The sequence below is a fragment of the Propithecus coquereli genome, unplaced genomic scaffold (genome assembly GCF_000956105.1).
Source record: "Propithecus coquereli isolate 6110/MARCELLA unplaced genomic scaffold, Pcoq_1.0 Scaffold38, whole genome shotgun sequence".
Taxonomy (NCBI): Eukaryota; Metazoa; Chordata; class Mammalia; order Primates; family Indriidae; genus Propithecus; species Propithecus coquereli.
Window position 1 is genome coordinate 9,359,269 of NW_012149507.1, and position 24,680 is coordinate 9,383,948.

A 24,680-nucleotide genomic window follows, 5' to 3' on the forward strand; every position below is an offset into this window, starting at 1 on the left:
TAGTTTGCAAGGATTGTGTGCCAATCATCAATCATTAGGATCAGTATCCCAGGGCTTTCATGTATGGACAGTTAGAGATCCTGACTCAAAACTGAGAGGGAAAACAGTTATTCAGTAGGTATTTCCTAGAATGTCTGAATAGTCAACATATAGACAGTCTAGAGCCAGTCCCTAAACCCAGACTGCCTGGTTTCACCCCTTATTAGCTTTGCCACTAAGTAACTGTATGACCTCAAATAAGTTACTTTATCTCTCTGTGCCTCGGTTTCATTATCAGTAAAACTGAAATAATGACAGCATTTACCCCTCAGGGTTATTCTGACCACTAAAGAGTTAAAGTATTTTGCACGGTGCATGGATATATAACAGTAAGGGAAATGTAGTGCTTAGTTATCTTTTATTGGGTCACTTTATGAGAATCTCTCTACAAAATAAGGAATCAAAACTTTTATTATAAAAACTGTTATTGAGTCCTATAAAAATAGGACTCAATGTTATATAACACATTTTACAAATTTCCGCATTCCACGTCCCACCTCTTAACGACAACTGAATTCGACCGTCCTCTTCAGTGCCTTTCCCTTCTCTAAATCTGCCATTTCCGTCTTCCAAATCATCGCGGTTTTTTACGCCGGGAAATAATGAATGAACGCAGAGAGCCTGGGAGGTTTGTTTATTTATAGTCCAAGCAGTCTAATCTAGTTTAACTAGATGCAGCGGCTATCTTGGGCTGCCAGGGAAGAAGCAAGGGGAAGGCAGCGCGGGGAGAGGGCAGAGCCTGGGCCAGAGGGAGCCACACCCAGCGCCTGCCGACACTGCCAACCGCGACCACAACCAGCGCCTGCCGGACTTTACACCCTACGCCTGGCGAGCAGTGGCCGGAAGTGGCCTCCCGGGATGGAGGGGGAGGTGCCTCAAGGAGGAGCCAGAGGCGAGCGACCAATTGGAGACGACTGTGCTCGCGGTAAGGACGGAAGAGGAGAGGTCTAGTTCCGGACGCGGCAGCCGCCGCCATCTGTCATCTCAGCTCCGGCACCAGCCGCTGGTCACCCCGGCCCCGTCTGTCTCCTCGGCGGAGCCTCCTGCCCGTCCTGCCACCTCTCTGCTCTGTTCTTATCGCTGTCTTCTTCCCCCAATGGATCTGGTCGGAGTGGCATCGCCTGAGCCTGGGCCGGCAGCGGCCTGGGGACCCAGCAAGGTGAGTGGCAGTCGGGGCTGGCGTACCTGCCTTGGCTACCTGTGCTGGTTCTCTCCGAAGGCCGGGGGAGGGCGACTTCGTGGGCAACTCTGGAAGTTCTGGGACGGGACGCCGGCGACCTCGGCAATGGGGGACTGGCCGAGAGGCTGCCGGGGTGGGCGTAGAGCAAGTGGGAAAAGGCTGCGGAAGGCGGCTGGGGCTCTTAAAGGCCACCCTGGGTGGTTAGGGCTTTCTCTATTTCTTCCCCTTACTATCTGAATCTCTGTGGCATATATTTCAACGGGACTGGCTACAGACGCTGACATTTGAGGGGGAACAAGCACGGTCTTTTTTTTCACGGGCCGAGTGAGTCAGCTGAACAAACAGAAAGCCTGACAGAAAGTTGGTTTAGGAAACTATTTCCTTAATTTGACAAATTGGTTATCCCAGTTCAGTAATGTCTTGTTTTGGAAGTGGTAAAAGATAAAACCCAGGAGCACCCTTCCTCCCTCGACACTAATACCCAAGTGTACACTACATACTGTAAAACGGTTATAAATTTTCATGATTTGCCTGGACTTTAACGTTTAAACTTTTTTCTAGAATGGCAAACTGAAAACGTTTATTTCGTATCTGGTTTCTCCAGGCTGCTCCTTTCCATAATACTTTCGTTAAAAGGATGAAAAGAATTTTCTGCCACTTTATTGAAGGTTTACTTGAGAGTAGAGTGCTCCCATTGGGATTTCTGTTCCACAAATTAAGGTTGTGAAGGAATCTAGCTTTTTTAGCTTCATAATTGTTCTTTACATGGTAACACACAATATTTTCTCCATTTGAAGGGTTGCTGTTAATTTTATTATATCTCAGATTTGGTCTTAACAGAAAAAAAGGGTAAATAATCACCTATTAAGTAAAGGAAAATTAATTTTATAAAAGTTACCATAGGCTGTCAGAAGAATCTGAGATATTCCATTGGCAAACGAAGTTACATCTACATGTTATTTTGTGCATTTTTTGTTAAGGCCTTGTTTACAGGGTCAAGATCAGTAGACATAAAAGGACAAATCAGTAGATAGTGACTAATAAATATTTACATGTTAAAATCCTCCAGTTAAAACAACGGCTGCTAAAAATGTCAAATGAGGCAAACTCTGCTCGGAATACATCCTCACCTCAGAACAAATTTCACTTACAAAACTAATAGGCCAGGCATGGTGGTTCCCACCTTAATCCCAGCACTTTGGGGGCCAAGGTGGGAGGATTGCTTGAGGCCAGGAGTTCAGGACCAGCCTGGGCCCCATAGCAAGACCCCATCTCTACAAAAAATAAAAATAATTTTTAAAAAAGACTAATTCAACAATGAAATATTTTATATCAGTCATATTCTTATTTAAGTGTACGTCATCAGCACTGTAAAATTCTGTTTTCATCATTCAACAAAAAAGATGCTTCTGGGGTTTATTGATGCTCGATTGCGAGAACAGTGTTTTGACAGGCAAAATAATGAGAAAGAGACTGAAAGTACTATCACTTAATCCTTTCCTTCTTTAACCTTGTGGAAGACCAAAGTGATTACAGAAACCTACATGGAGGATGTGGAGATTTGAGGAGGGTCTTGAAAAATAAAAAGATTGTGAATACTTTTTAGTCAAGACATCTTTATACTCTTAAAAATCACTGAGGACCCCAAAGAACTTTTGTTTACATTGGTTATATCTATTGATATTTGTCATATCAGAAATTAAAACTGAGAAGTTGAAAATTTTTAAGTCATTTAAAAGTCATATGTTGACAAAAATAACATTTTTATATTTAAAGAAAACTATTTTCCAAAACAAAAATCAGTGAGGAGCATAATATTGTTTTACATTTTTGCAAATCTCTTTAATGTTTGACTTAATAAAAGATAGCTGGATTCTCATATCTCCTTTATTCTTTCATAAGTTTTGGTTGAAGTATATGAAGAAAATTCATCCTCATAGATACGTAGATTATAGGAGGTATAATTGAAGATGGGTAATAAGAGCACAGCAGCAATAATACTGAAAGCAAACTAAGTTAATCTCTAAATATGTACATTTATATCCTAAATCTACTACCTTAGAAAATTTTAGAAAACAAGAATACCCAATACACATCCCATTAGCTGTCAGAGGGATGCTGTCATTATATCTGATGCAGACTCTGGAAAACTCCACGCTTTTGGGAGAATGAGAGTAAAAAAGACAGAAATGTTTTATGAAAATTTTGACCTCACAGACTCCCTGAAGGGGTCTTGGGAATCCCTTTCTCAGGGTGCCAGTTACAAAATGCCAAACTGCTGATGGGCAAGGAGTTTCAAAGGATATTCCAGGAAGGGAAGATTGACAAACTGTGTAGGCAAAAGTAAGGAAGTGTGTAGTTATGTTGGAAAGCTGTTAAAAAAAATGGATTAGTGGTACTCCTCCAAACTGTCATGGTCATGAAAAACAAGGAAAGTCTCAGAAACTCACAGCCAGGAAGAACCTAAGGACACACGACAACTAAATATAATGTGGTGTCCTGGGTACGATCCTGGAACAGAAAAAGGACGTTAGGGGAAAACTAAGGAAGTATAAATAGAGTATGGACTTTAGTTACTAATAATGTATCAATATTGGTTTATTAATTGTGACAAATGTATACTCCTAAGACAAGATGTTAGCAATAGGGGAAATTGGGTGTACGGTATTTGGGAACTCTGTCTTTGCAATTTTTTCCTGTAAAAACAAAACTACCCTAAAACGTTTTTTAGAAAATGAATTAATGTTTTGTAGACTCGGATCACTTTTTCCAGAGACCCATGTCTTGAGATGTAAAATTACTTCAATATTCTGCCTAGATTATGTATTCTAGCCGCGTGGTCAGAAAAGGGACCTTCCTGTGAGTTATGGTTCTCTTGACTCACTTCACCTAGAGGGCATAATTTTTGTTATTATGTGCCTGTTTTGTGTTTGGTGCTTTTGATTTTACGTGATTCTTTTCCCATAGTTGTCTGCAGTAAAAAGTGGGGCAGGCAGCAAAGGGTGCATCTTTAGGATCTGGAAGGAAAGGGGGATGATTTCCCTCCAATCTGCAGCCAGCCCGGTGTGGGAGAATGTGGTAGTCATGAAGAACCCCAGGGAACACAGTTCTGTGGTGGCAGTTTCACAAAGGAGGTGAAAACAGAATGAGTCTTAGGGTTCTTTAGCAACAGGAAAGAATGAATCAGGAAGCTGGTTGTAGGCTTGATGGGTGTCCTTTGAAGGAGAATAACTAACTGGAAAGCATTGTGTGGGGTTTCCCATCAGATTATGATGCTCTGGGGAGTTTATGTTGATGAATGAGGAGTGGGAAATGACTTTGAATAGCTAGGAGAGAGCAAGATTATGGAGGGCTTTTTTCCTCTACCTCCTTAGATTTTTTTGTTATTATTTAACATTTAACAAAATTTCTCTATTAACAAATAGTGTTTGGTTTACTGAAGAGTCACAAGATGATGACAGAGGATTCCCTTACACACATCCTGCGGTATCTGTTCGTAGCAGGAGTGTCCAGTAAATTTTCTGAGCTCCCCTTTTGTTGGTGAACCACTTGTGCCCATAGGGAAGGCACAAGGGGTTCTGCCCCCGCCCAGAAACTGTCCCTCACACAGCCTGGAAACATTTTATGGAGGGCTTTTGACTGCTGGTTTGAAGAGTTTGGATTTGATTTCAAAGTATGGGAGTTGGCAACCTTTTTGAAATCTTTACTTACTTACCTCTCCCAAGGAAATTTCCTCAGTGTGAAGTGGCCCAGCTGAGCTGGCCAGTAGCATACAGAACAGTATAGTGTCTAGAGTCTAAGGTTGGTAGCAGTGGCAATTAGGGTGTCTTGGTGCTATTTGTGGTCTCTACATATTTCCTATTTCTCTTCCTGATACACTGTGTCAAGGAGTAGACAAATCTACCTCAAAATAAAAATTACTGCCTGTCATTTTTGCCTCTTCTGAGAAAGTCAGCTAATACTTTACTACCTTAGCAGGATTAATTGACAGATGGCAAAAGACTAGAAGCCTCAGAAGTGGGAGGCAAAAGGGCAGACTTCAAGATGGAGGAAATGATGTTAGAAGAATAAGGATGTAGGAAGACAGAAGGCCTCTGCAGCCGAGGGACAACCCGGCAGTTCCATTCTGTATCTCTGGTGTTTCCTTTTGGCACATATTCAGTAAATACTTGAATCTCTCTTTATGTCCCAAACTCTGTGCTGGGCTCTGAGGATGAGAAGACCTCACCCTTCAATGGGCTCCTGCTCTATTGTGGCTGATGCATTAACCCTAAAACAGTGATAGGTCCTGTACTAACAGTGTTCACATAGTGGGATGGGAACATGAAGAAGAAGATCCATCTGATGACATTGAGCCATATAGAGGAGGTAATATTTAATTGTGTGAATAGAGAAGGGAGAAAAACCATTGAGAGAAAAGAATTTGTGAGGACATAGGGGTTGAAAGCATGCTATATTTGGCATGTAATTAGTATTACTAGAGTGTAGGATAGGCGAAGGTTGAGACTGGAAGGATAAATTAGGGTAAGTTGTGAAGGGCATTTGTTGCTGAAGAATTTGGATTTTATATTGCAGTTTGCTTCTTAGATTCCTGAGTGAGGTGATTAGGGAGTCAAAATGCTAACAGTGCAGCCTCCAGCCCTACTACGTTTGTTCAGATGTCACCACTTCCAGCTATAGTGTTATCTTGGGTTAAAAAAACTTATGTGTCTCAGTTTTTAAATCTATAAAGTGGGGATGATATATCCAACTACACAGTTGTTATGTGACTTAAATAGTCTATGTAAGTTATGTATACTTACCAAGTGACTTAAATATACGGAATATTTAAATGTCTGTTAGGTGGCTATTAGTCATTGCCTAAGTGGATTGAGAATTCTGAGTCAGAGAATACAGCATTTTGTGAACCTGGACTCAGACTTTGAAACTGATCAGATGAAGCATTTCTAGGCTAAAAGGCATTCTGACTTCTACCTAGAGGATACGGAAGGAAGTCAGCAGAGTCATGTACCCAAATGATTAGCTATGTTCTCCAGATTACAGACTTTCAAGATTCCAGACCTTAAAGTCCTCACCATCAGAGTGCTCAATTGCTGATAAGCTCTCAGTGAATGACAGTCACTGCAGACCTTCATGAAGCCTCCCTGTTCTCTTCAGGCCTAGCCTTTATAAGGCTGGAACAATTCTGCAATAGACTAATGTGGGTATATCCTAGGGGCCAGGTGCATCTCCTTGAACTCAGGATGAGACCAGATAAAACTTGATTCTGATTCATTTAGGCATGAATATGTAATTATCAATTATCACACTTAGGTGCTTCACCCAAACAGCCTGAGCCAAGTAAATTCCTGAACATCAATGCTGTGGAACCTGCACAAAGGTCACTTGCCCAGTTGTCTCTAAGAGTCATACCAACAGGCCCTTAGACCACCAGGCCATTAGACCAGCTGGAGAGCCTATACTGGCTAAACTTGATTAAATAATTTTGTGGCTAAAACAGATATCATCATATGCTATACCGTAAATTAGACAGACACCTAATAGTAGTTAAGGAATGAATTTGGACTTTATTCTAAAGGGAGGGAAACAATAAGAGATTTATTTTGGTTCACTTTCCTTTGAAACTGAACCAGTCAGATCTGCATTTGGAGAAACCATTGTGTTGTGTGGATAATGAAAACAAGCAAGACTGGGAGCAGGAAGATTAGTTAGGATGCTCTAATAGTAGCCCAGTGATCAGATACCTTGGTAGAATCAAAGAGGAGGGATGGAGAGAGCTGGGAAAGTTCAAGAGATGCTTAGACATGTTAATATTAGTGATCTTAATCACTAGACTATAAAATGTAATCGCTGCTGCTAAGTAAAGTGGCTTGCCCCCTCAAAAATTATGAATTGCGAAATAAACCTATTTCAAGAAGGCTGAGACAGTGATGTCATGGAGAAAGGCCGACTGAATCTCACAGAGCATTACTTTGCTGTATTTGTATTTTTTTAAAATTTTTTTACTCTGAGTCAAGAGTAAATGTATTGAGTTTGTTTCTCAGCTTCTAAAGTTCAGAAATATAATTTTTATTGTTCTTGGTTTTGTTTTAGTATACTAAGATGTATTGAGAGGGGCTGACATACTTTGTACACTTAGAAGGCTTAATGCTTGAATTAGAGTGGGGCATAACTTCTCAGTTGGCTCTGAATTGTGCTAGTTGGTATAGTCTACTCCTATAAGAAAATCTACTTGGGAAGCCAAATTATAAGCAGAAGGTAGCTTGGTGAGCAAGGAATCAGACCAAGAAGAGTTATGTGAACTCATTGTCTGTTGTAGTAGCCTAGTGCTTCCCCTCAACTGTAAGGACATACCTACTAAGTAGCCTAGAAAGTGCTTTTGGCTGTTTCAGTTTACATTTATCCTGGACTAAATTTGACCTGGGAGGTATTTTTACTTTTGAGACGATTTCTGCAAATAGCTAATCATTCATTTGGGTTTTTAACTACGTAGTTTATTTCTCAAAAGATAACCTTATTTACAAGTTGGAAAGTACTTTATTTCATTATTATGAATTAAACTGTTTCCCCCCCCCTTTTTTTTTATGTATGTAGTGTCCATGGGCTACTCCTCAAAATACAATATCTTGTTCTTTGGCTGATGTAATGAGTGAACAGTTGGCCAAAGAATTGCAGTTAGAAGAAGAAGCTGCCACTTTTCCTGAAGTTGTGTAAGTAAAATTCACAAAGTTTCCATTTTATCTAGCACCTTATTATAGCAAAGTTTTGGGATTTGATGAGTGATTGTCATGACACCTGAGTAAGAAATACATTTAGAAAAGCAGTGCAGTAGGGGCCGGGCTCCGTGGCTCATGCCCTTTGGGAGGCTGAGATAGGAGGATTGCTTTAGCCCACGAGTTCAAGGCTGCAGTGAGCTATGATCATGCCACAGCACTCAAGCCTGGTCAACAGAGTGAGATTCTGTCTCCAAAAAAGAAAAGCAGTGCAGTAGAAAGAGCACGATACCAGGAGTCTACTGATATTTGAATTTTGGTCCTGAGTCTATGATTGGTTTTTCCATTATCTTGGACAAACCACTATTTCTCTGGGTTTTAGTGATTTCATATTAATGCAGCAGTTGAACTAGATGAGGCACAGTTTTGATCAAGTGTTTGTAGTTTATCTTTTCATAAATATTTATCTCTCCTATGATTAGAACACAGAACAAATAAATTCTGGGTCTCAGTTTGGATTTTATTATAGACCCTTTAGCTTTTTCCTTCCAACTTTCTTAGTCCTAGTTGGTGCTCTCACAGGTGCATGCCATTAGTCTTGAGCCTAGTTGGGCAGGAGAAGGTCAATGGTTTCACAGAGTTCTTTCCCATAGTTCAGTACAGTTTTAACACTGAAAAGACACATCCTTCTCATAATTGGTAGCCTCTATTTACACAAGCACGTTAGTTTATGTTGCCTTATTTTGAATAGTGTTACTGAAGGACCATTTATTACTGGAGAAAACATTGACACTTCCAGTGACCTGATGCTGGCTCAGATGCTACAGATGGAATTCGACAGAGAATATGATGCACAGCTTAGGCGTGAAGAAAAAAAATTCAATGGAGATAGCAAAGGTACTATAACCTTATTGTGATAACTCCATTGAGCGGTAGAAAATGCTTGTAATGTGCTCCTAAATAAATCTTCAACTGTTTTTGCCTTTTAAGTTTCCATTTCCTTTGAAAATTATCGAAAAGTGCATCCTTATGAAGACAGCGATAGCTCTGAAGATGAGGTTGACTGGCAGGATACTCGCGATGATCCCTACCGACCAGGTATCAATGCATTCATTTTCTGGGGGGATAGAACAGGGGTACATGAAGACTAATTTTTCCAATGAACCCTTTCAATTTTTTATTTTCCTTTGAGTCTTGTTTGGTAATTTACTCTTAGATTCAAATGTCTTTTCAGACAATGTTGAACGCAGCAATTTAGTCTTTGCTATTTATATACTTGGCTTGTCTTAATCGCCTTTAGCAAAACCAGTTCCCACTCCCAAAAAGGGTTTTATTGGAAAAGGAAAAGACATCACCACCAAACATGATGAAGTAGTATGTGGGAGAAAGAATACAGCAAGAATGGAAAATGTAAGTTACAGAAAGTATCTATCTCTGAATTGAGAGTTTTGTTTGCATAAGTTTTAAAAACATAGGATTCTAAATAAATATAATATCTTAAATTTCCAAAAATATTCTTCCTTTCTAAAGATGCTTTAGATAACAATATAGCAATACCATGAAAATTCAGCCACTAATGAGAATATAAATTACCTCAGAATAAAATTCTAGAGCAATGTTGAAAAAACTTGTTTGATTTACATTGATTCTAAAATTAAGAAATAGTTCTTATGAATGTAACATTCATTTTTCAGCATATTATTTTCTATAAAATAGCATCCCTATCCAAGAAACAGATAATAGTGGTGACTGGGGGATAGGAATGGGAGGGAGAAATACTTTTTACTATATGTCCTTTTATGTTTTTTGAGTTTTTTATCTTACTCCTGAACTATTCCTGCCAAATCAGAAATAAAGTATGATTTTAAAATATAGCATTCTAACTCTTTCATAAATATTGTGGTTAATATAAAACATTTAGACTTTAGAACACAAATCTTGTTAAGTAAACATATTATTAAATTATATAATTTCTAGAAATATTCCAGATCTGATTCTAGAACACTGCTGTCCAATAGAACTTTCTGTGATAATGGAAATGTTCTATATCTGTGCTGTCCAGTATAGTAGCCACCTTTGCTATTGAGCACTTGAAATTTGGGTGGTACAATTGAGGAACTGAATTTTAAAATTAATTTTAATTAAACTGAAATATACACATGTGGGTAGTGGCTAATTGGCCTATGCCTAATTGGCCTGCAGCCTAATTGGGCTGTGCAGCTCTAGAACGTAATTATCATGGTATGTGCATAGTTTGATATACTAACCCACTCCTCAAAAATAATTAATTATGAAATTTTATTTCTTTGGTAATGTTTGGTACAGCCTTCGAAATATACACGTCCTTTGGCTGATGTGAAAGCAAGGTACAAAGCATATGTACCTTGCATAGTTAAAAGACCTTAGTTTTAGATGTGATTAGCTATTTTCTATGCATAGAATAAATGCCTTTCTTTCAGTCACAATTTCTTTTGTAGCAGTGCTCCTCTTTCTGTTAGTTATTTTATTTTTTCTCTGTAGTACCTATGGATTCTGATTTTGTAGCATGATCACCCGTTGAGTAAGAAACCTGTTCCAGGTGAAGACTAATCTTGTTGTTGATTGTTTGTTTTTTACTGTCCCCATTTAAAAATATTTCATGCTAATTCTTCTTTTTGGCAGTTTGCTCCTGGATTTCAGGTAGGAGATGGAATTGGAATGGATTTAAAACTATCAAACCATGTTTTCAATGCTTTAAAACAACATGCCTACTCAGAGGAAAGACGAAGTGCCCGCCTCCATGAGAAAAAGGAACATTCTACTGCAGTAAGGATTCCTATTTTTTTTCTTCTTTAATGGAAAGATTCATATTAGAAAACTTTATGTTTGATATTTTTTCATGAGACTGGCTTTTCAAATCAAAAATGTAAATAAAATCCAAGTGGCTTTGCTATTTGACTTTTCAGATTTAGTGTATTGATTATTAATCACTTATTCAAACCTAACATTTTAGTGGTCGTAGTTAATTGGACTATATCATTTATATTGCAGCTGAAATGTTCCCAGATTTTTTTAAAAATTGTTTCCTATTACATTATTGACATATTTATAACTTAATAGTCCGTAATGTTTTACATTAATGAAGAGCATGTCTAATATCTTGAAACTCATTTATTAAACATTTAGAAAAACTAATGATAAGAACACTAGGAGAACTATTTAAACTTTGGGGATAAAATTAGATTTTGACTAAGTTAGTGTCTGACTCTTCTATAAATTAATCGACAAAATTTTATGTGTTTAAGGGGTAAGTGACTTGTAATGGTTCTTTGAGATTTTCACTTTCAGAGGTATCAGAGTTATATTTATAGGTATGAATTTTATCTTGACAGAACTCTTTTAAGAGCCTGTTATATATACATCTAGGTAAATTAAATAATAAAGGTTAAAAAAGTAAATATTTGTTTTGAAGCTGGCTGAGCTGGCTCAAGCCTATAGTCCCAGCTTTTGGGAGACTGAGGCAGGAGGATCACTTGAGCCCAGGAGTTTGAGACCAGCCTGGGTAACAAAGTGAGACCCTGTCTTTTAAAAAAAAATAGTAAATGTTTTAAATGTTAGGTATTAGAAATGGTCTAGAAAATGTTTTATGATGAACAGTTATTTTCACTTACAGCACTTTATCTTTTGCAGGAAAAAGCAGTTGATCCTAAGACACGTTTACTTATGTATAAAATGGTCAACTCTGGAATGTTGGAGACAATCACTGGCTGTATTAGTACAGGAAAGGAATCTGTTGTCTTTCATGCATATGGAGGGAGGTAAATGAGCACAATGTGATACCATCCTTTCTTCCCAAAGATAATGCTGCATGCAAGCCGAGTAATTTTGAGTGTTACTGTGGAAAGTCTAAGCTACACAAACTGTATGATCTGGAGCAAGTTACTAAACCTCATCTCATGTGATTTTTGTGGGGATAAATGAGATCACATTTGAGAATACCTGGTATATATTAATCTTAATAAACATTATTTCTTCCTTTAAGCTTTCTTTCCCTCTTTCCAAATCCCACCTAAGGATTCCCTGAAACCAGACAAATACTATTTTAAAACAGCACAAATTATTTTAAAATGAAAGATTGCTCATGGTGGTAACTTAAAACTTTACAGAAAGGATTGAAATAAACAGTAGCTTTCATATTACCTACTCTCACCTCATGGATCTTTTCTCCAGAGGTAACCACTATTAGCAGTGTTTAGTCTTCTAGAAATTTTTTTACACATGTATCCTTTATTTTGTTCATACAAAAGAGATTATACTCTACATTCAGGATCTTAGTTTTTTTCAGTTAATATATTATAATATTATTAATATTCTGTATTACTAGCTTTTGCCACCCCAGTTTTTAAAATAGTACATTCCATTGTATGGACTATCCTTGTACATATATCTTGGTATGCTTTTGCAAATATATCCTTAAGCTAAATTCCTAACAGTGAAATTGCGGGGGCAAAGACTAATATGCATTTTTTCCCTTTTTTTGTTAAATAGTGGAAGGCCTCATTGAATGAGGAGTATCTGATTTTGCTCACTATTTGGGCCCCTGAGCTGACTATTGTAGCAAGCATATTTCTTGATTTCTTTTTTAAAAATTTATCTTAAAATTTAGAAAATGTTTTCTTATATGTCATATCAAAGGCCAAAATCTTGAATTTGTGTTTATCATGTAATAGGAGGGCAAATGTCATTTTCCCTATGAGCTAGTCAAATCTGCAGGTTGTGTATATTCTGCATGTCAGTAGATATTGCCAAATTGCTCTGCGAGATGGTTGACCAATTTATACTACCGCCAGCAGTATGAACCTCTTTTCCTCATCTTTACCAATGCTTACTATTTATTATCAAACTTATTGTTTTTTGACAGTGTGAAAGATGAAAAGTAGCATCTTGGTATTTTGGTATTTAATTATGATTAGGTTGTACAATTTTTTTCAAGTGCTTTAGTAGCCATTTGTATTTCTCGTCAACTGTCTTGTTTATCCTTTTTCCATTTTATATTATACTTAATGATATTCTGATATAATGAATGATCTTTCTTTCTGGTAGAATTGGTATCATAATCTGTACATCAGCATTTCTAAGTTAGCAAAACTAGAGAGCTTTCAGTTTTCTACAACTGAAAATAAATGCTTTTAAAAGTTTCTTAGTTTTGTGTATTACATAACAAATTGTCACAAACTTAGCAGCTTCAAACAACACTCATTTATTGTTTGATAGTTTCTGTTGACCAGAAGTCTGGGCACGGCTTAGCTGGGTTCTGTCTTGCATATGGCTGCCATCTAGGTGTTGGCCAGGCTGTGTGTTCTTTTCTGGAGCTTGGCATCCTCTTTCCTTGGCATCATTCAGTTCCTTACAGCTATAGGACTGAGGTCCTACTTCTTGTTGGCTGTCTGTCGGGGGTTGCTCTCAACTCTTCAAGGCCTCGCCATGGGGCCCTCTCACAGACCCTTTCACGTGATAGCTCATTCCTTCAAAGCCAGCAGGAGAATCTCTCACTCCAGTCTGATAAGACTGAGTCTTTTTTTTCTTTTTTTAACTCCCCCACCTCCCCGAGACTGAGTCTTAGATAGTGAAATGTAATCACGGGAATGACTAGACCATCACCTTTGCCACATAACATAACCTAATGCAGGGAGTGGCTATCCCACCCATGCTTAGGGGAGAGGGGTATACACGGTGTGCACACCAGAGGCTGGGATCTTGGGGGCCATCTTAGAATTCTGCCTCCCACAAAGCTCTTTTGGTTTCTATTACTCTCAGGTTGGCCAACCAATTAACAGTTACTCAAAGAGTAACTTGTACTATTATATTTCAGGGAATAAATATAAGGCATGTTTTCTACTCTCAAAAGAGCTTATGCTGTAGCCAAGAGGAGAACATTACAGCAAGAATCATTTTATGGTCAATAAGATAATTACATAATAGAGTAAACAGTTGTGCAAATAAGACCTTGTGGGGAATAGGAATAGAGAAAAGAACAAGATCATTGCCAGGCACCCTCAGGAAAAGCATCACGATGAAGTTAGATCTCAACCTGGATTTTAAAAATAGGTTTAAAAAAATCCAATGTTGAGTGCAAAAGGCTGGTTGCAGAATAAATATAGTATATCATCTATTTAAAATTTTAAAGGCATATAGAAAATAATGTATATGGATATTTATAGATGCTTATGCATATGTATACTTATATATCTATATTTTAAAAAGGACTAATAATAAAGCATTCATGATAGTGATTGCCTCTGGTGAGTTGGGATGGGAAATGAAACTACCTGGGTGATAATCAAAGGGAACTTGAGCTTCATCTGTAATGTGTAATTCTTTAAGAAAAATGCTAAGCATGGGAGTGTTGAAGTTAGGCACTGAGAAGATTGGAAGGTATGTGTTTAGAGGTAATAGGAAGTAAAGCTATATAAAGCAAACTGGAAGTTGGTAAGGAGTACCTTAAAAGCTAGGCAGAAGCTAAGAAACAGAATGTCATTTGCTAAGAAACAGGATGTTTTTCAGCAGGAGAATGACAAAGTGAATTTTATAAATTGGACTCTATGCTAGAGACCTTCCAAGTAAGGAATCTCTTCTACAATATTTTTGATAGGGCATCACCTACTATATGGTTAAACTATTCCAATGACAGGGAGCTTATCGTCTTAAAATCTAGCCCATTCTGTCATAATGTCTTTAAATAACTGGAAATTTCTTCCCTGTGTAGAGTCTCTAATCTTTCTCCCTGAAAATTGAGTCTTCCATTCACCAAGTATTTGAGCACCTACCATGTGCCAGGTACTCTTCTAGGTACTGGAGATACAGTAATGAATGGTGCAAGGAAGGCCCCTGCTCTAATAGAATGTGCTTCCCCCTCCCTTCAACCCACCTCCAAGAAAATAATAAATAAAAAGGGCTGAGCACGATGGCTCACACCTGTAATCCTAGCAGTTTGGGAGGCCAAGGCGGGAGGATCACTTGAGCTCAGGAGTTCGAGACCAGCCTGAGCAAGAGTGAGACACCATCTCTACTAAAAAATAGAAATTAGCAGGGCGTGGTGGTGAACGCCTGTAGTCCCAAGCTACTTGACAGGCTGAGGCAGGAGGATTGCTTGAGCCCAGGAGTTTGAGGTTGCTGTGAGCTAGGCTGATGCCACAGCACTCTAGCCTGGGCAACAGAGCAAGACTCTATCTAAATCAATCAATCAATAAATAAAAATAACAAACAAAATCAGCTGTGTGCTATGCAAATAGTTATGGTGATGTCATAGTGACTGGTTGACTAGTTTTGATTAGTAGGACAGGGAAGGCTTCTCTGACCAAGTGTCATTTGAGTGACACATCCAGGATACATCAAAGATCAGGTGGCAGGGCATTCTGGACTAGGGAACAACTGGTGCCAATGCCTTTGGACAGGTACAAGGTTAGTGTCTTTGAGGGAGTGTAAGACAAACAGTCTGCCTGGAGCAGAGTATGTGAAGGGGAGAGAGGAGCTGGAGAAGTAAGTGGGGGTTTGATCAGGTAAGGCTTTGTAAGCCAGGGTGAGGAATCTGCTCTTTATTTAACTGTAGTGGGAACCCAAGGTTTGAGTTGATTTTTATTTTCAAAAGATTACTCAGACTGCTGTGTGGAAAATGAGTTATAGGAGGACAAGAGAAAAAGCCGTAAAATCAGTTAAAAAGGTATCATGGTAGTTTAAATGAGAGATGGGGGAGGTTTGGACTAAGGAGGTGATCGTGGAAGTGAAGAGTAGGAGGGCGTTGGTGTGTGTTTTGAAGGTAGGATGAATAGCACATGCCGTTGGACTGGATGTGGGGTGTGAGAGGATAGGTTCTGGGCTAGAGCAGCTGGTGGTGGTGCCGTTTACTGAAGTGAGAGCCTGAGGAAGGGTAGGGTTAGGGTACAGTTATCAAGAGTTTCGTTTTGGGCTTGTAAAATTTGAGACACCTGCTAGACATCCAGATGATGTCAAGTGGGAATTGGATAAATGGGCCTGGAGTTCTAGGGAAAGTCAGGACTGGGATAGAAATGTGGAGTTATTTATATACAGATAGTATTTAGAGCCGTGGGGCTAAAGGAAATTGCCCAGGAAGAGATTGGGGTTGTCTCAGAACCAGCTGGAGAGACTAAATGGAGGAGGAGGAGTCAGCAGGGAGAACAGGGTACAGAAAGAGGTTGGAGGTTTGATTCAGATTCTGTCCTCTGGATATAGAGTTACTTCCTTTTACAGATTAATATCCTTTCAGCTATTTAAAGGTAAATATTGTCTGTCATTCTATTCACCTCCTTTTCATTCCTGCTGCCACCACCATGATTCAAGCCTTTTAATATCTCACTATTGAGGGGCAAGTGCAGTAGCATCCCGAGTAGGCCCCACACCTCTAGCCTTTCCCTGCACCCTTCCTTCCTGACCTTACCTCATTTGATCCTCATGAGGTGTGTCTTTGCGAGTGCCATGCTCAGAAGCCCTTGAGATTTCCCACCACCTGGGAATTTGTCCTGGCTCATCACAGATGTGCCCCTGTCCTGTCCCTTTGGCTCCAAGTTGTGTCATTCCCTCTGTCCAGCCAAGTTTTAAGTGTAGTGTTTGTTGTTCCTCAGATATGTCGTATAGTTTCCTACCTCTGCTTTTGTTAATACTGTTCAAATCCTACCTATTGTCTTGGTTCTGTTTAGATGGTACCTGTGCCATGAAGCCTTGCCTGACCTTTCCAATCAAAAGGGGCCTGTCCTAATCATGTACTGCTTTTATACTCCCTTTTATCTGCCCCTCCTTGCAGACTCACAGGGCAGTGACCCCTTTACTCACCTTTATATCTGCTAGGAGTGAAAGAGTTATTTTAAAATAAGCTGTTTTAATTGTTGCTTTTATTGAATTTTGCGCCAGCACCGTCCCAGGTAGACTGTAGCCTGTTTTTTTTTTTTGGAGACAGAGTCTCACTGTGTTGCCCCGGCTAGAGTGCCATGGCGTCAGCCTAGCTCACAGCAACCTCAGACTCCTGGGCTCAAGGGATCCTACTGCCTCAGCCTCCCGAGTAGCTGGGACTACAGGCATGCGCCACCATGCCCGGCTAATTTTTTCTATATATTTTTAGTTGTCCAGTTAATTTCTTTCTAATTTTAGTAGAGACGGGGTCTCGCTCTTGCTCAGGCTGGTCTCGAACTCCTGAGCTCAAACAATCCGCCCGTCTCGGCCTCCCAGAGAGCTAGGATTACAGGCGTGAGCCACCGCGCCCGGCCCTGTAGCCTGTTTTAAAGTGTATACGTCTTCATTGTATCTCAAGCTTGATTCCACAGTCATTAAGTGAAGAACATTATGTTATGGATTGTAGAAAACTGGTTGACAATTTATTTGAAAGTATATTTTATTGTAAAAAAATCAAACCAAAACCTAGGGTTTTATTAAGATCCAAAACTTAAAGGCTTAAAAAAAAACAAAACGAGACTTGACACTCTTAGAAAAGGTAGATTTAATTTAGTGTTATAAAATCTTTATTTTGAAATTGTCTTACTTGTGAGCTGGCAACTTATACTGACTTAATTTTTCTTCTTCCACTTAGCATGGAGGATGAAAAGGAAGATAGTAAAGTTATACCTACAGAATGTGCCATCAAGGTATTTAAAACAACCCTTAATGAGTTTAAGAATCGTGACAAATACATTAAAGATGATTTCAGGTTTAAAGATCGCTTCAGTAAACTAAATCCACGTAAGATCATCCGCATGTGGGCAGAAAAAGAAATGCACAATCTCACAAGGTAAAGAAAATCATTGTGCTAGAAATAATCTTGAGTAAATACCTTTTTGTATTGGGACAAAGAATCTATGCTTTATTTTAAATTCTTTTATAGAAATAATGAAAGGCCATGTGTATAACCTGGATTCATACTTTTATGATGAAAAAACCATTTCCTTTTTTCTTTCCTCAGCGAAGTTTGAGGGAAACTAAGGCATTTTCTGCCTAAGACATGCTATTTTTTAAATTGTCTTTCTCAAGAAATAAAACTTCCAGCATCTAATTAGGCTTAGCATAAAATATGATTTCCCTTTTTGTTTCAGAAAATGTTGTTTAGCACACCTAATTTGTTAATTTGTTGGGGGTTCCAAATTGCATTTTACTTTAATTTATTAGACTCATTTCTCAATTCTCTAAGCACTTTATTTTCTATCAAAGAATTTGGTTTATCAACCAAGAAATTCAGTAATAACCCTTCCCATTAATAAATCTTCCCGTTATCTTAATCTGTCAAAAGCTTGATTTTAGTTTGTTCTTTTCTAAAGATGTTTGCTTTCAAAAGTAATTATCCATATATATTAGTTGCAAAATTCTTCTACTTCCAAGTAGAATAATTTCCTAGGAGGTCTTGCTGTTCTTCAGTCTCTATTCTGTACTACTGACATCTCATTCCTGACGGTCTTAAAATTCTTCAACAGCTTCCCATAGTCTTTAGCGTAAATTCAAAGACCTTTTGTGATATGGAGCTTGCCTGTCTCTGTAGCCTCAACCCACATTTCCCTTCCTCCTACTCACAGGTCCATCTATGTGGATTGATTTACATTCTCCAAATGGATTGTGCTCTTGAGCACATTTCCTTCTATTGTCTTAATCTGGCTAATTGCTATTCCCACCTCTTCTTCTAATAAGTCTTCCTGGGTGCTGTGCGCTCCCGTAGCTCCTAGCCATACCTCTGCCAGCATGGATGTCACGCTGCACTGTGATTGTCTCCTCACTTGTCTGTCATTTCCACCAGTCTGTGGGTTCCTTATGGGCAGAGGCTGTGTCTTACTGTCTTTGTATTCCCATATCGCCAGGGTAGAACTTAGTACCAGCTAATTGCAGGCCCTGGGTAGATATTTGTTGAACAAATGACATATATTCTCCTTCTGATCTTTGCATACTTGATCATTTCTTCTGTGTAGAATGCAGAGAGCTGGAATTCCTTGTCCAACAGTTGTACTACTCAAGAAACACATTTTAGTTATGTCTTTTATTGGCCATGATCAAGTTCCAGCCCCTAAATTAAAAGAAGTAAAGCTCAGTAGTGAAGAAATGAAAGAAGCCTACTATCAAACTCTTCGTGTAAGTTGCGCCTTTTAAAAGCATTCACACACTGACTTTTAAAAACGTTTCCTCTAAACTTTTTAAAAAATGTCCTCAAATATTAATAGTACTATTTCAAGGTGTTACAATGAGGACAAACTGAAGTTTATGAAGGAATGTTAACATTGAAGAGTTGTCTTCATATCAATATGTGGGTGTCTTGAGTAGTTTTAGAAAACTTCTAGACTTGTGGAGCAAGAGAAGGCTTCATTATTAGCATTAGTGACATAGAGCATGAAGCTGTTTGTCACAAAACTTCATTAACTAAAATTTGACATTAGTACATTTAGCAGATACAGTGCCTCATTAATTTGTATGCTTTCTTGAATGTTATGGCTCTAAGAGTGAAGGAAGGCAAGCAGATTTGCTCTCATTATTAAGAAAGTGATGATGAAAATTGAAAATAGTAGGAAGTGCAGGTGTTAGAGATGGAAGGCGCATGTTAGGAATCTGGAGGAAACTAGTCATGCTTTGAAACAGCAACTTCAACACTGGAGAAACTTAATGTGCATCTTATGCAGTCTCTGCACGAAGCTATCTTGTCATGCAGCAGCTAATGTAAATATAGAAATGTTAATCAAATTAATTTTTTAAGATATGGCTAGAGGCCAGGTGTGGTGGCTCACACCTGTAATCGTAGCACTCTGGGAGGCTGAGAGAGGAGGATCACTTGAGCTCAGGAGTTCGAGACCAGCCTGAGCAAGAGTGAGACCCCATCTCTACTAAAAATAGAAAAAATTAGCCGGGTATGGTGGTGTGTACCTATAGTCCCAGCTACTTGAGAGGCCGAGGTGGGAGGATTGCTTGAGCCCAGGAGTTCAAGGTTGCTGTGAGCAAGGCTGACGCCACGGCGCTTTAGCCTGGGCACCAGAGTGAGACTCTGTCTCAAAAAAAAAAAAAAAAAAAAAAAAAAAGATATGGCTAGAAAGATGATTTGTCTTTCCCTGCCTCCAGTGGGAAACATTGAAAGGAAAATCAAGTCCATTTTTCTGGCTTTGGGAGGTGGGGTGGCTGGGAAAGAGATTGAAGTAGTAATGCACCTTTCCTATTTAATTCTATTAAGGCGGGCAAACAAATGCATTAATGTTGATTTCTACTATAACACTAGGGAGTCACCATCAATAATAAATATATAATGCCACTTAATATATAAGAATATCTCTTTCCCTAGCCAGGTGTGGTGGCATATACCGGTAGTCCCAGCTACTCGGGAGGCTTGAGCCCGGGAGTTTTGAGACTGCAGTGAGCTATGATTGGGCCACTGCACTCCAGCCAGGGTGACAGAACTATACCCTGTATCTAAAAAACAAAATAAAAATAAAAAATATCTCTTTCTTGTTATGTCTGGCAGGAAGTACTTTTCGCCTTAGAATTGTATATACCCCATATTGGTCTGTATGTGACATTTGCCCTTTTATGAAGGGCAGTGGCTTACCTAGGTCTCCTGGTTAGTGACAGTAGACACAGCTGCTGTCTTACTGGTGTGGGAGTCCAGGTCTGACCCTTAGCCTCCTGATCTTGCTATCACAAGGACAAGGAAGTGGAGTGTCACACACCGATCCCCTCCATGTGTTACTGTTCCCCCATGCTACCTAAACAAACAAACAAACAAAAAAGCCCAGTCCTAAATTGTACAAAGTAAAGAGGAAATAAGTTCTTTAACTTTGTTTTGCTTTTTTTCTAGACAATATTGGTTGATATACACATTTTAATTGCATAGGTAAATAGAATTGTTTCTTCATTTTCTAAATGTTTGCCTTCCCCCCTTAACAGTTGATGCAGCAGTTATATAATGAATGTACACTTGTCCATGCCGACCTCAGTGAATATAACATGCTGTGGCACGCTGGAAAGGTGAGGAGCACGTTTTGTTAAAGTTCAGATTCAATTACTTGATGTCAGTTATTGAATGTATTATGAATACATCGCTGTATGTTCTATGTTTAAATAGGTCTGGTTGATTGACGTTAGTCAGTCTGTAGAACCAACCCATCCTCACGGCCTGGAGTTCTTGTTCCGTGACTGTAGGAATGTCTCACAGGTAGGCATGTAAACCGATACGTCTTTTTTAGGATGTAACAAGTCTAAATATTTTTTTCACCCCTAAGATAAGTAAGAGGACCATATTCTTCAGAGTTGAAGGGAGACTGGCTGCTTTCAAGATAAGGATATAAAGATCAATTATCGGATTTCATTTTCAGCAAGAATTTGATTCCATGTTTCACATTTGAGTAAAATGTTCAAGGAAATGTGTGTTTTGCATATTTAAACAGTCAAGTAGACATTTAATGTATGCAAAGTCCTTAAACAGAAGCTGATATGCAGTAAGCTTGTGTGCTTATTGCCATCATTACTACCATGAAAAGGAGCACAGTGTCCTTAGTGGGACAGCGTCTGGCCACTGTCACTGTGAAGCAGAGTAAAAAGATTAGGGGAGGTAAAACTCAGTAAGCACAGAGCTAGGTCATATTTGTTTGCCATTTCTAAGGGAAATGAGTTGTTAGCAATAGATTCAGATAGGAATGATCTTTCTAAAGGCTAGCATAACATCATATTGGAAATAACCTCTGAGCCTGCTTGAAAATTTTAATTCGTGGGATTTAGTGAAAGTACTGCATCTACACATTCAAGGTAATGCCAAGCAGTTTTATATGTACCACTCATTTTTATAGCCGTAGCGGGGTGCGGTGTGATGAACTAAATCCAGAAGGCAGAACAGATGTGTAAGATGATGAAAAGCAGAACCTGACCATAGTTAAACTTGAAGTGGGAAAATCAGTAGTTGAAAAATGAGGGAAGGAATTCAGTGGTGTCTTACAAGTGTATTGTTCCCTATTTTTAGTTTATAAGAGAACCTTGCTAATAGCTCTTACTGACTTTCTTACATTTCTTTACTAGTTTTTCCAGAAAGGGGGAGTTAAGGAAGCCCTTAATGAACGAGACCTCTTCAATGCTGTTTCTGGCTTAAATATCTCAGCAGATAATGAAGCTGACTTTCTAGCTGAGGTGAGTGACAACATGGCTATTTTCACCTTGCTAATAATGGAGAACTGCATAGAAGACATGACTGAAATCCAGAGCTAATTTTATCCTCTCTTCCCTTAAAACAATTAATTTGAGATTTTTGTTTTCTTGAGATGTTTTTGGTTCTTTCCAGGCTTAAAACTTAAACATAGAGCAAACTTTTTCAGAGAGTTCACAGTTTGGTTAAGATTGACAGACAACATATTGTCAGTATAGTCCTATATCCCCTGGTTTCTTGAGTGAGGAAGTTGACTGACAGACACTCTGAGTGATACAAAAAGCAGTAACACATGGTCTGTGCCCTTCACTGAACATAGAAAGTTAGAAGTAGCCATCCTTAGACATACGCAATCATAATAGCAGATCTACAGAACCATAAAAAGTCTCCCTCCAGAGAAGGTCTCTTAAAATTGAACAAAAACTAAAAAGTGAAACAGCATTTAATTATTCCCAGCATTAATACCAAAGCAGAGAATGATTATTGAGTCTGTTCCAGAACTCCTGCATATGACTTGAGTTTGGTTCAGCTGTGCTAGAACCTAAGGCCAGAGGAGAAGTAACAGAAAGATGGTAAACTCAGCGTCTAGCACAGTATAGTTGCTCAGTAAGTAGGTGTTACTACTGTTGAATGAATATTGGAATTTTCTTTTTCTTGTTCCCAGAAAGTTTTATAAAGTACACAGTGAGACTTTGTGATTCCAGTTGCTAGCTTGATAAAAATACTAAATATTGACCCTGGTGATATAATCAAGTCAAAAACACACATGTATGTGTGAATATATGTGTGTGCACACACTGTAATTCCAATTCGAGGCCAGCATCATCTGGAATATCCTCGTACCATTTCTGTGAAGTAGGATTTTGACAAATGGATTCAATGTATTAATTTTGTAGATAGAAGCTTTGGAGAAAATGAATGAAGATCACGTTCAGAAGAATGGAAGGAAAGCGGCTTCATTTTTGAAAGATGATGGAGGCCCGCCAGTACTCTATGATGAATAGCACCAACACCCACTGCTTTCAGTGTTCACACAGCAGTGATTGTCAGCTGCCAACAGCAAATTAAGTTATGGGTGACTTGAAATACCGAAACATAAGGCGTATACAATGGTGCTTCTGTGCTTTTTCCCCCTTGTAACCCATGTGCCAGATGTGTGGAATTCTTAGCTCAGCATTGAGAGAATAAAATGTCACTACCTCTCATCTTACAAACAGGATAATATAATTCTTTAACAGCTATAGGTTATCTGGCTGAAATAGGCCTAATTTTACATGACTCATGTTACAAAATGTTTTGATGAGAATTTTTAAAACTTAGGTAACATTTCCAAATGTGGAAGGAAAAGACAGATGTGTTTACAAGGGAGGATTTTATTACAACATATTTGCTTTATTCACCTCCCTGTTTTGTGTTGTGTCTTTCCTCAGATATTTTATTGGCTTAAAATTAGCCCTTCTCAATTCTTTTTCAGTGTGTGGCCATGACTCTAAAGGAAAATTTATTCTCTTTAGTGGGTGTTACAGATGAAAATTTGGTTTCAGAATGTCTGATGGAAATAGTCATAAGCAATGTACTTTTTATTGGTACATTTCATTTTCATGAAAAGGAACTAAATTCTACTTTTGTCGTACTCACTGAAGAAAAGGCATCATAGGTTTCTGAAAGAGTTAAAAGTATAAGAACTTGTTAACTCTCTGGATTTTTAAATTTAACTTTCAACTTCTTTACATTTAGGTAAAGTGATTAGGATATAAATCATGGTGTGACTGCTCTATACTCATAATGAAAATATAAATTATCTGGAAGGACAGAATATAAGCCTTAACCATGTTTGACATACTTTAATGAAATCAATGAAACAAAATTCAGTTTACATTTCACTAAAACCATATACTTATTGGTTGATTTTAAGAGGAATATAACAAGTTAATTAGAAATATTAAGTAATCAAAGTATGTATAAAATCACTTGTGTACCAAATTAACTAATTTGAGCTATCTGGCCTCACTATTAATAGTTTTTAGTACTGGCTGTATAACACTTCTTTAAAAAAGTAAGCACTGTACTGGAAAAGTATATTGGCTTTGTTAGGATTGAAGTTCATTAAGCACAATGTAATCATTCCTCCTATTACTGAAGTCAGATTGGAACCACTAAAGATCCAAACCTTCTGTCTGGTAATAGAAAGTAAAAATCTGGACATCTTTTATGTTGGAAAGCTTCTCTTTTTAACATTATTTCAGAATGCCAAATATTTTCTTTCTAGAAGAATATTTATTTTTGTTTTGTTGTATAGCTTTTAATTACATTTCAGAGAAGTATGATTTTGGGTAGATACTTACTACATTTTTGAAATGTTTACTACTCTGAAATAAAAATTTAAATGACTGGTGATTGATTATTGGCTTTATGGAAATTTCAGAGAACTAATTTTTAAAACCATTAACCATTTTTTTGTTTTTTGTTCTCTGACATACTCTGACAAAGAGCAGCAAACCATTGCTGTGTGGCATTCTTGGAGTGTGCTGTGAACATGCTTTTTAAGAAATTAAAAATGAAGATATCATTTTAGAATTGGTTCTTTGTGTGGTTTCTTCCTGTTCCT

General features: G+C 38.3%; 1 protein-coding gene across 1 annotated transcript; it reads left to right on the top strand.

Annotated features, from left to right (window-relative positions):
* Positions 1-541: 541 nt before the first annotated feature.
* On the top strand, positions 542-23,282 carry RIOK3 (RIO kinase 3). Its single transcript, XM_012652129.1, has 13 exons — positions 542-1,198; positions 7,814-7,929; positions 8,684-8,829; positions 8,923-9,030; positions 9,233-9,342; positions 10,594-10,737; positions 11,602-11,729; positions 17,510-17,707; positions 18,870-19,029; positions 20,824-20,904; positions 21,002-21,091; positions 21,949-22,056; positions 22,969-23,282. The coding sequence occupies exons 1-13, from the start codon at positions 1,136-1,138 to the stop codon at positions 23,074-23,076; spliced, it is 1,560 nt and encodes a 519-aa protein (XP_012507583.1). The 5' UTR covers positions 542-1,135; the 3' UTR covers positions 23,077-23,282.
* Positions 23,283-24,680: the final 1,398 nt, after the last annotated feature.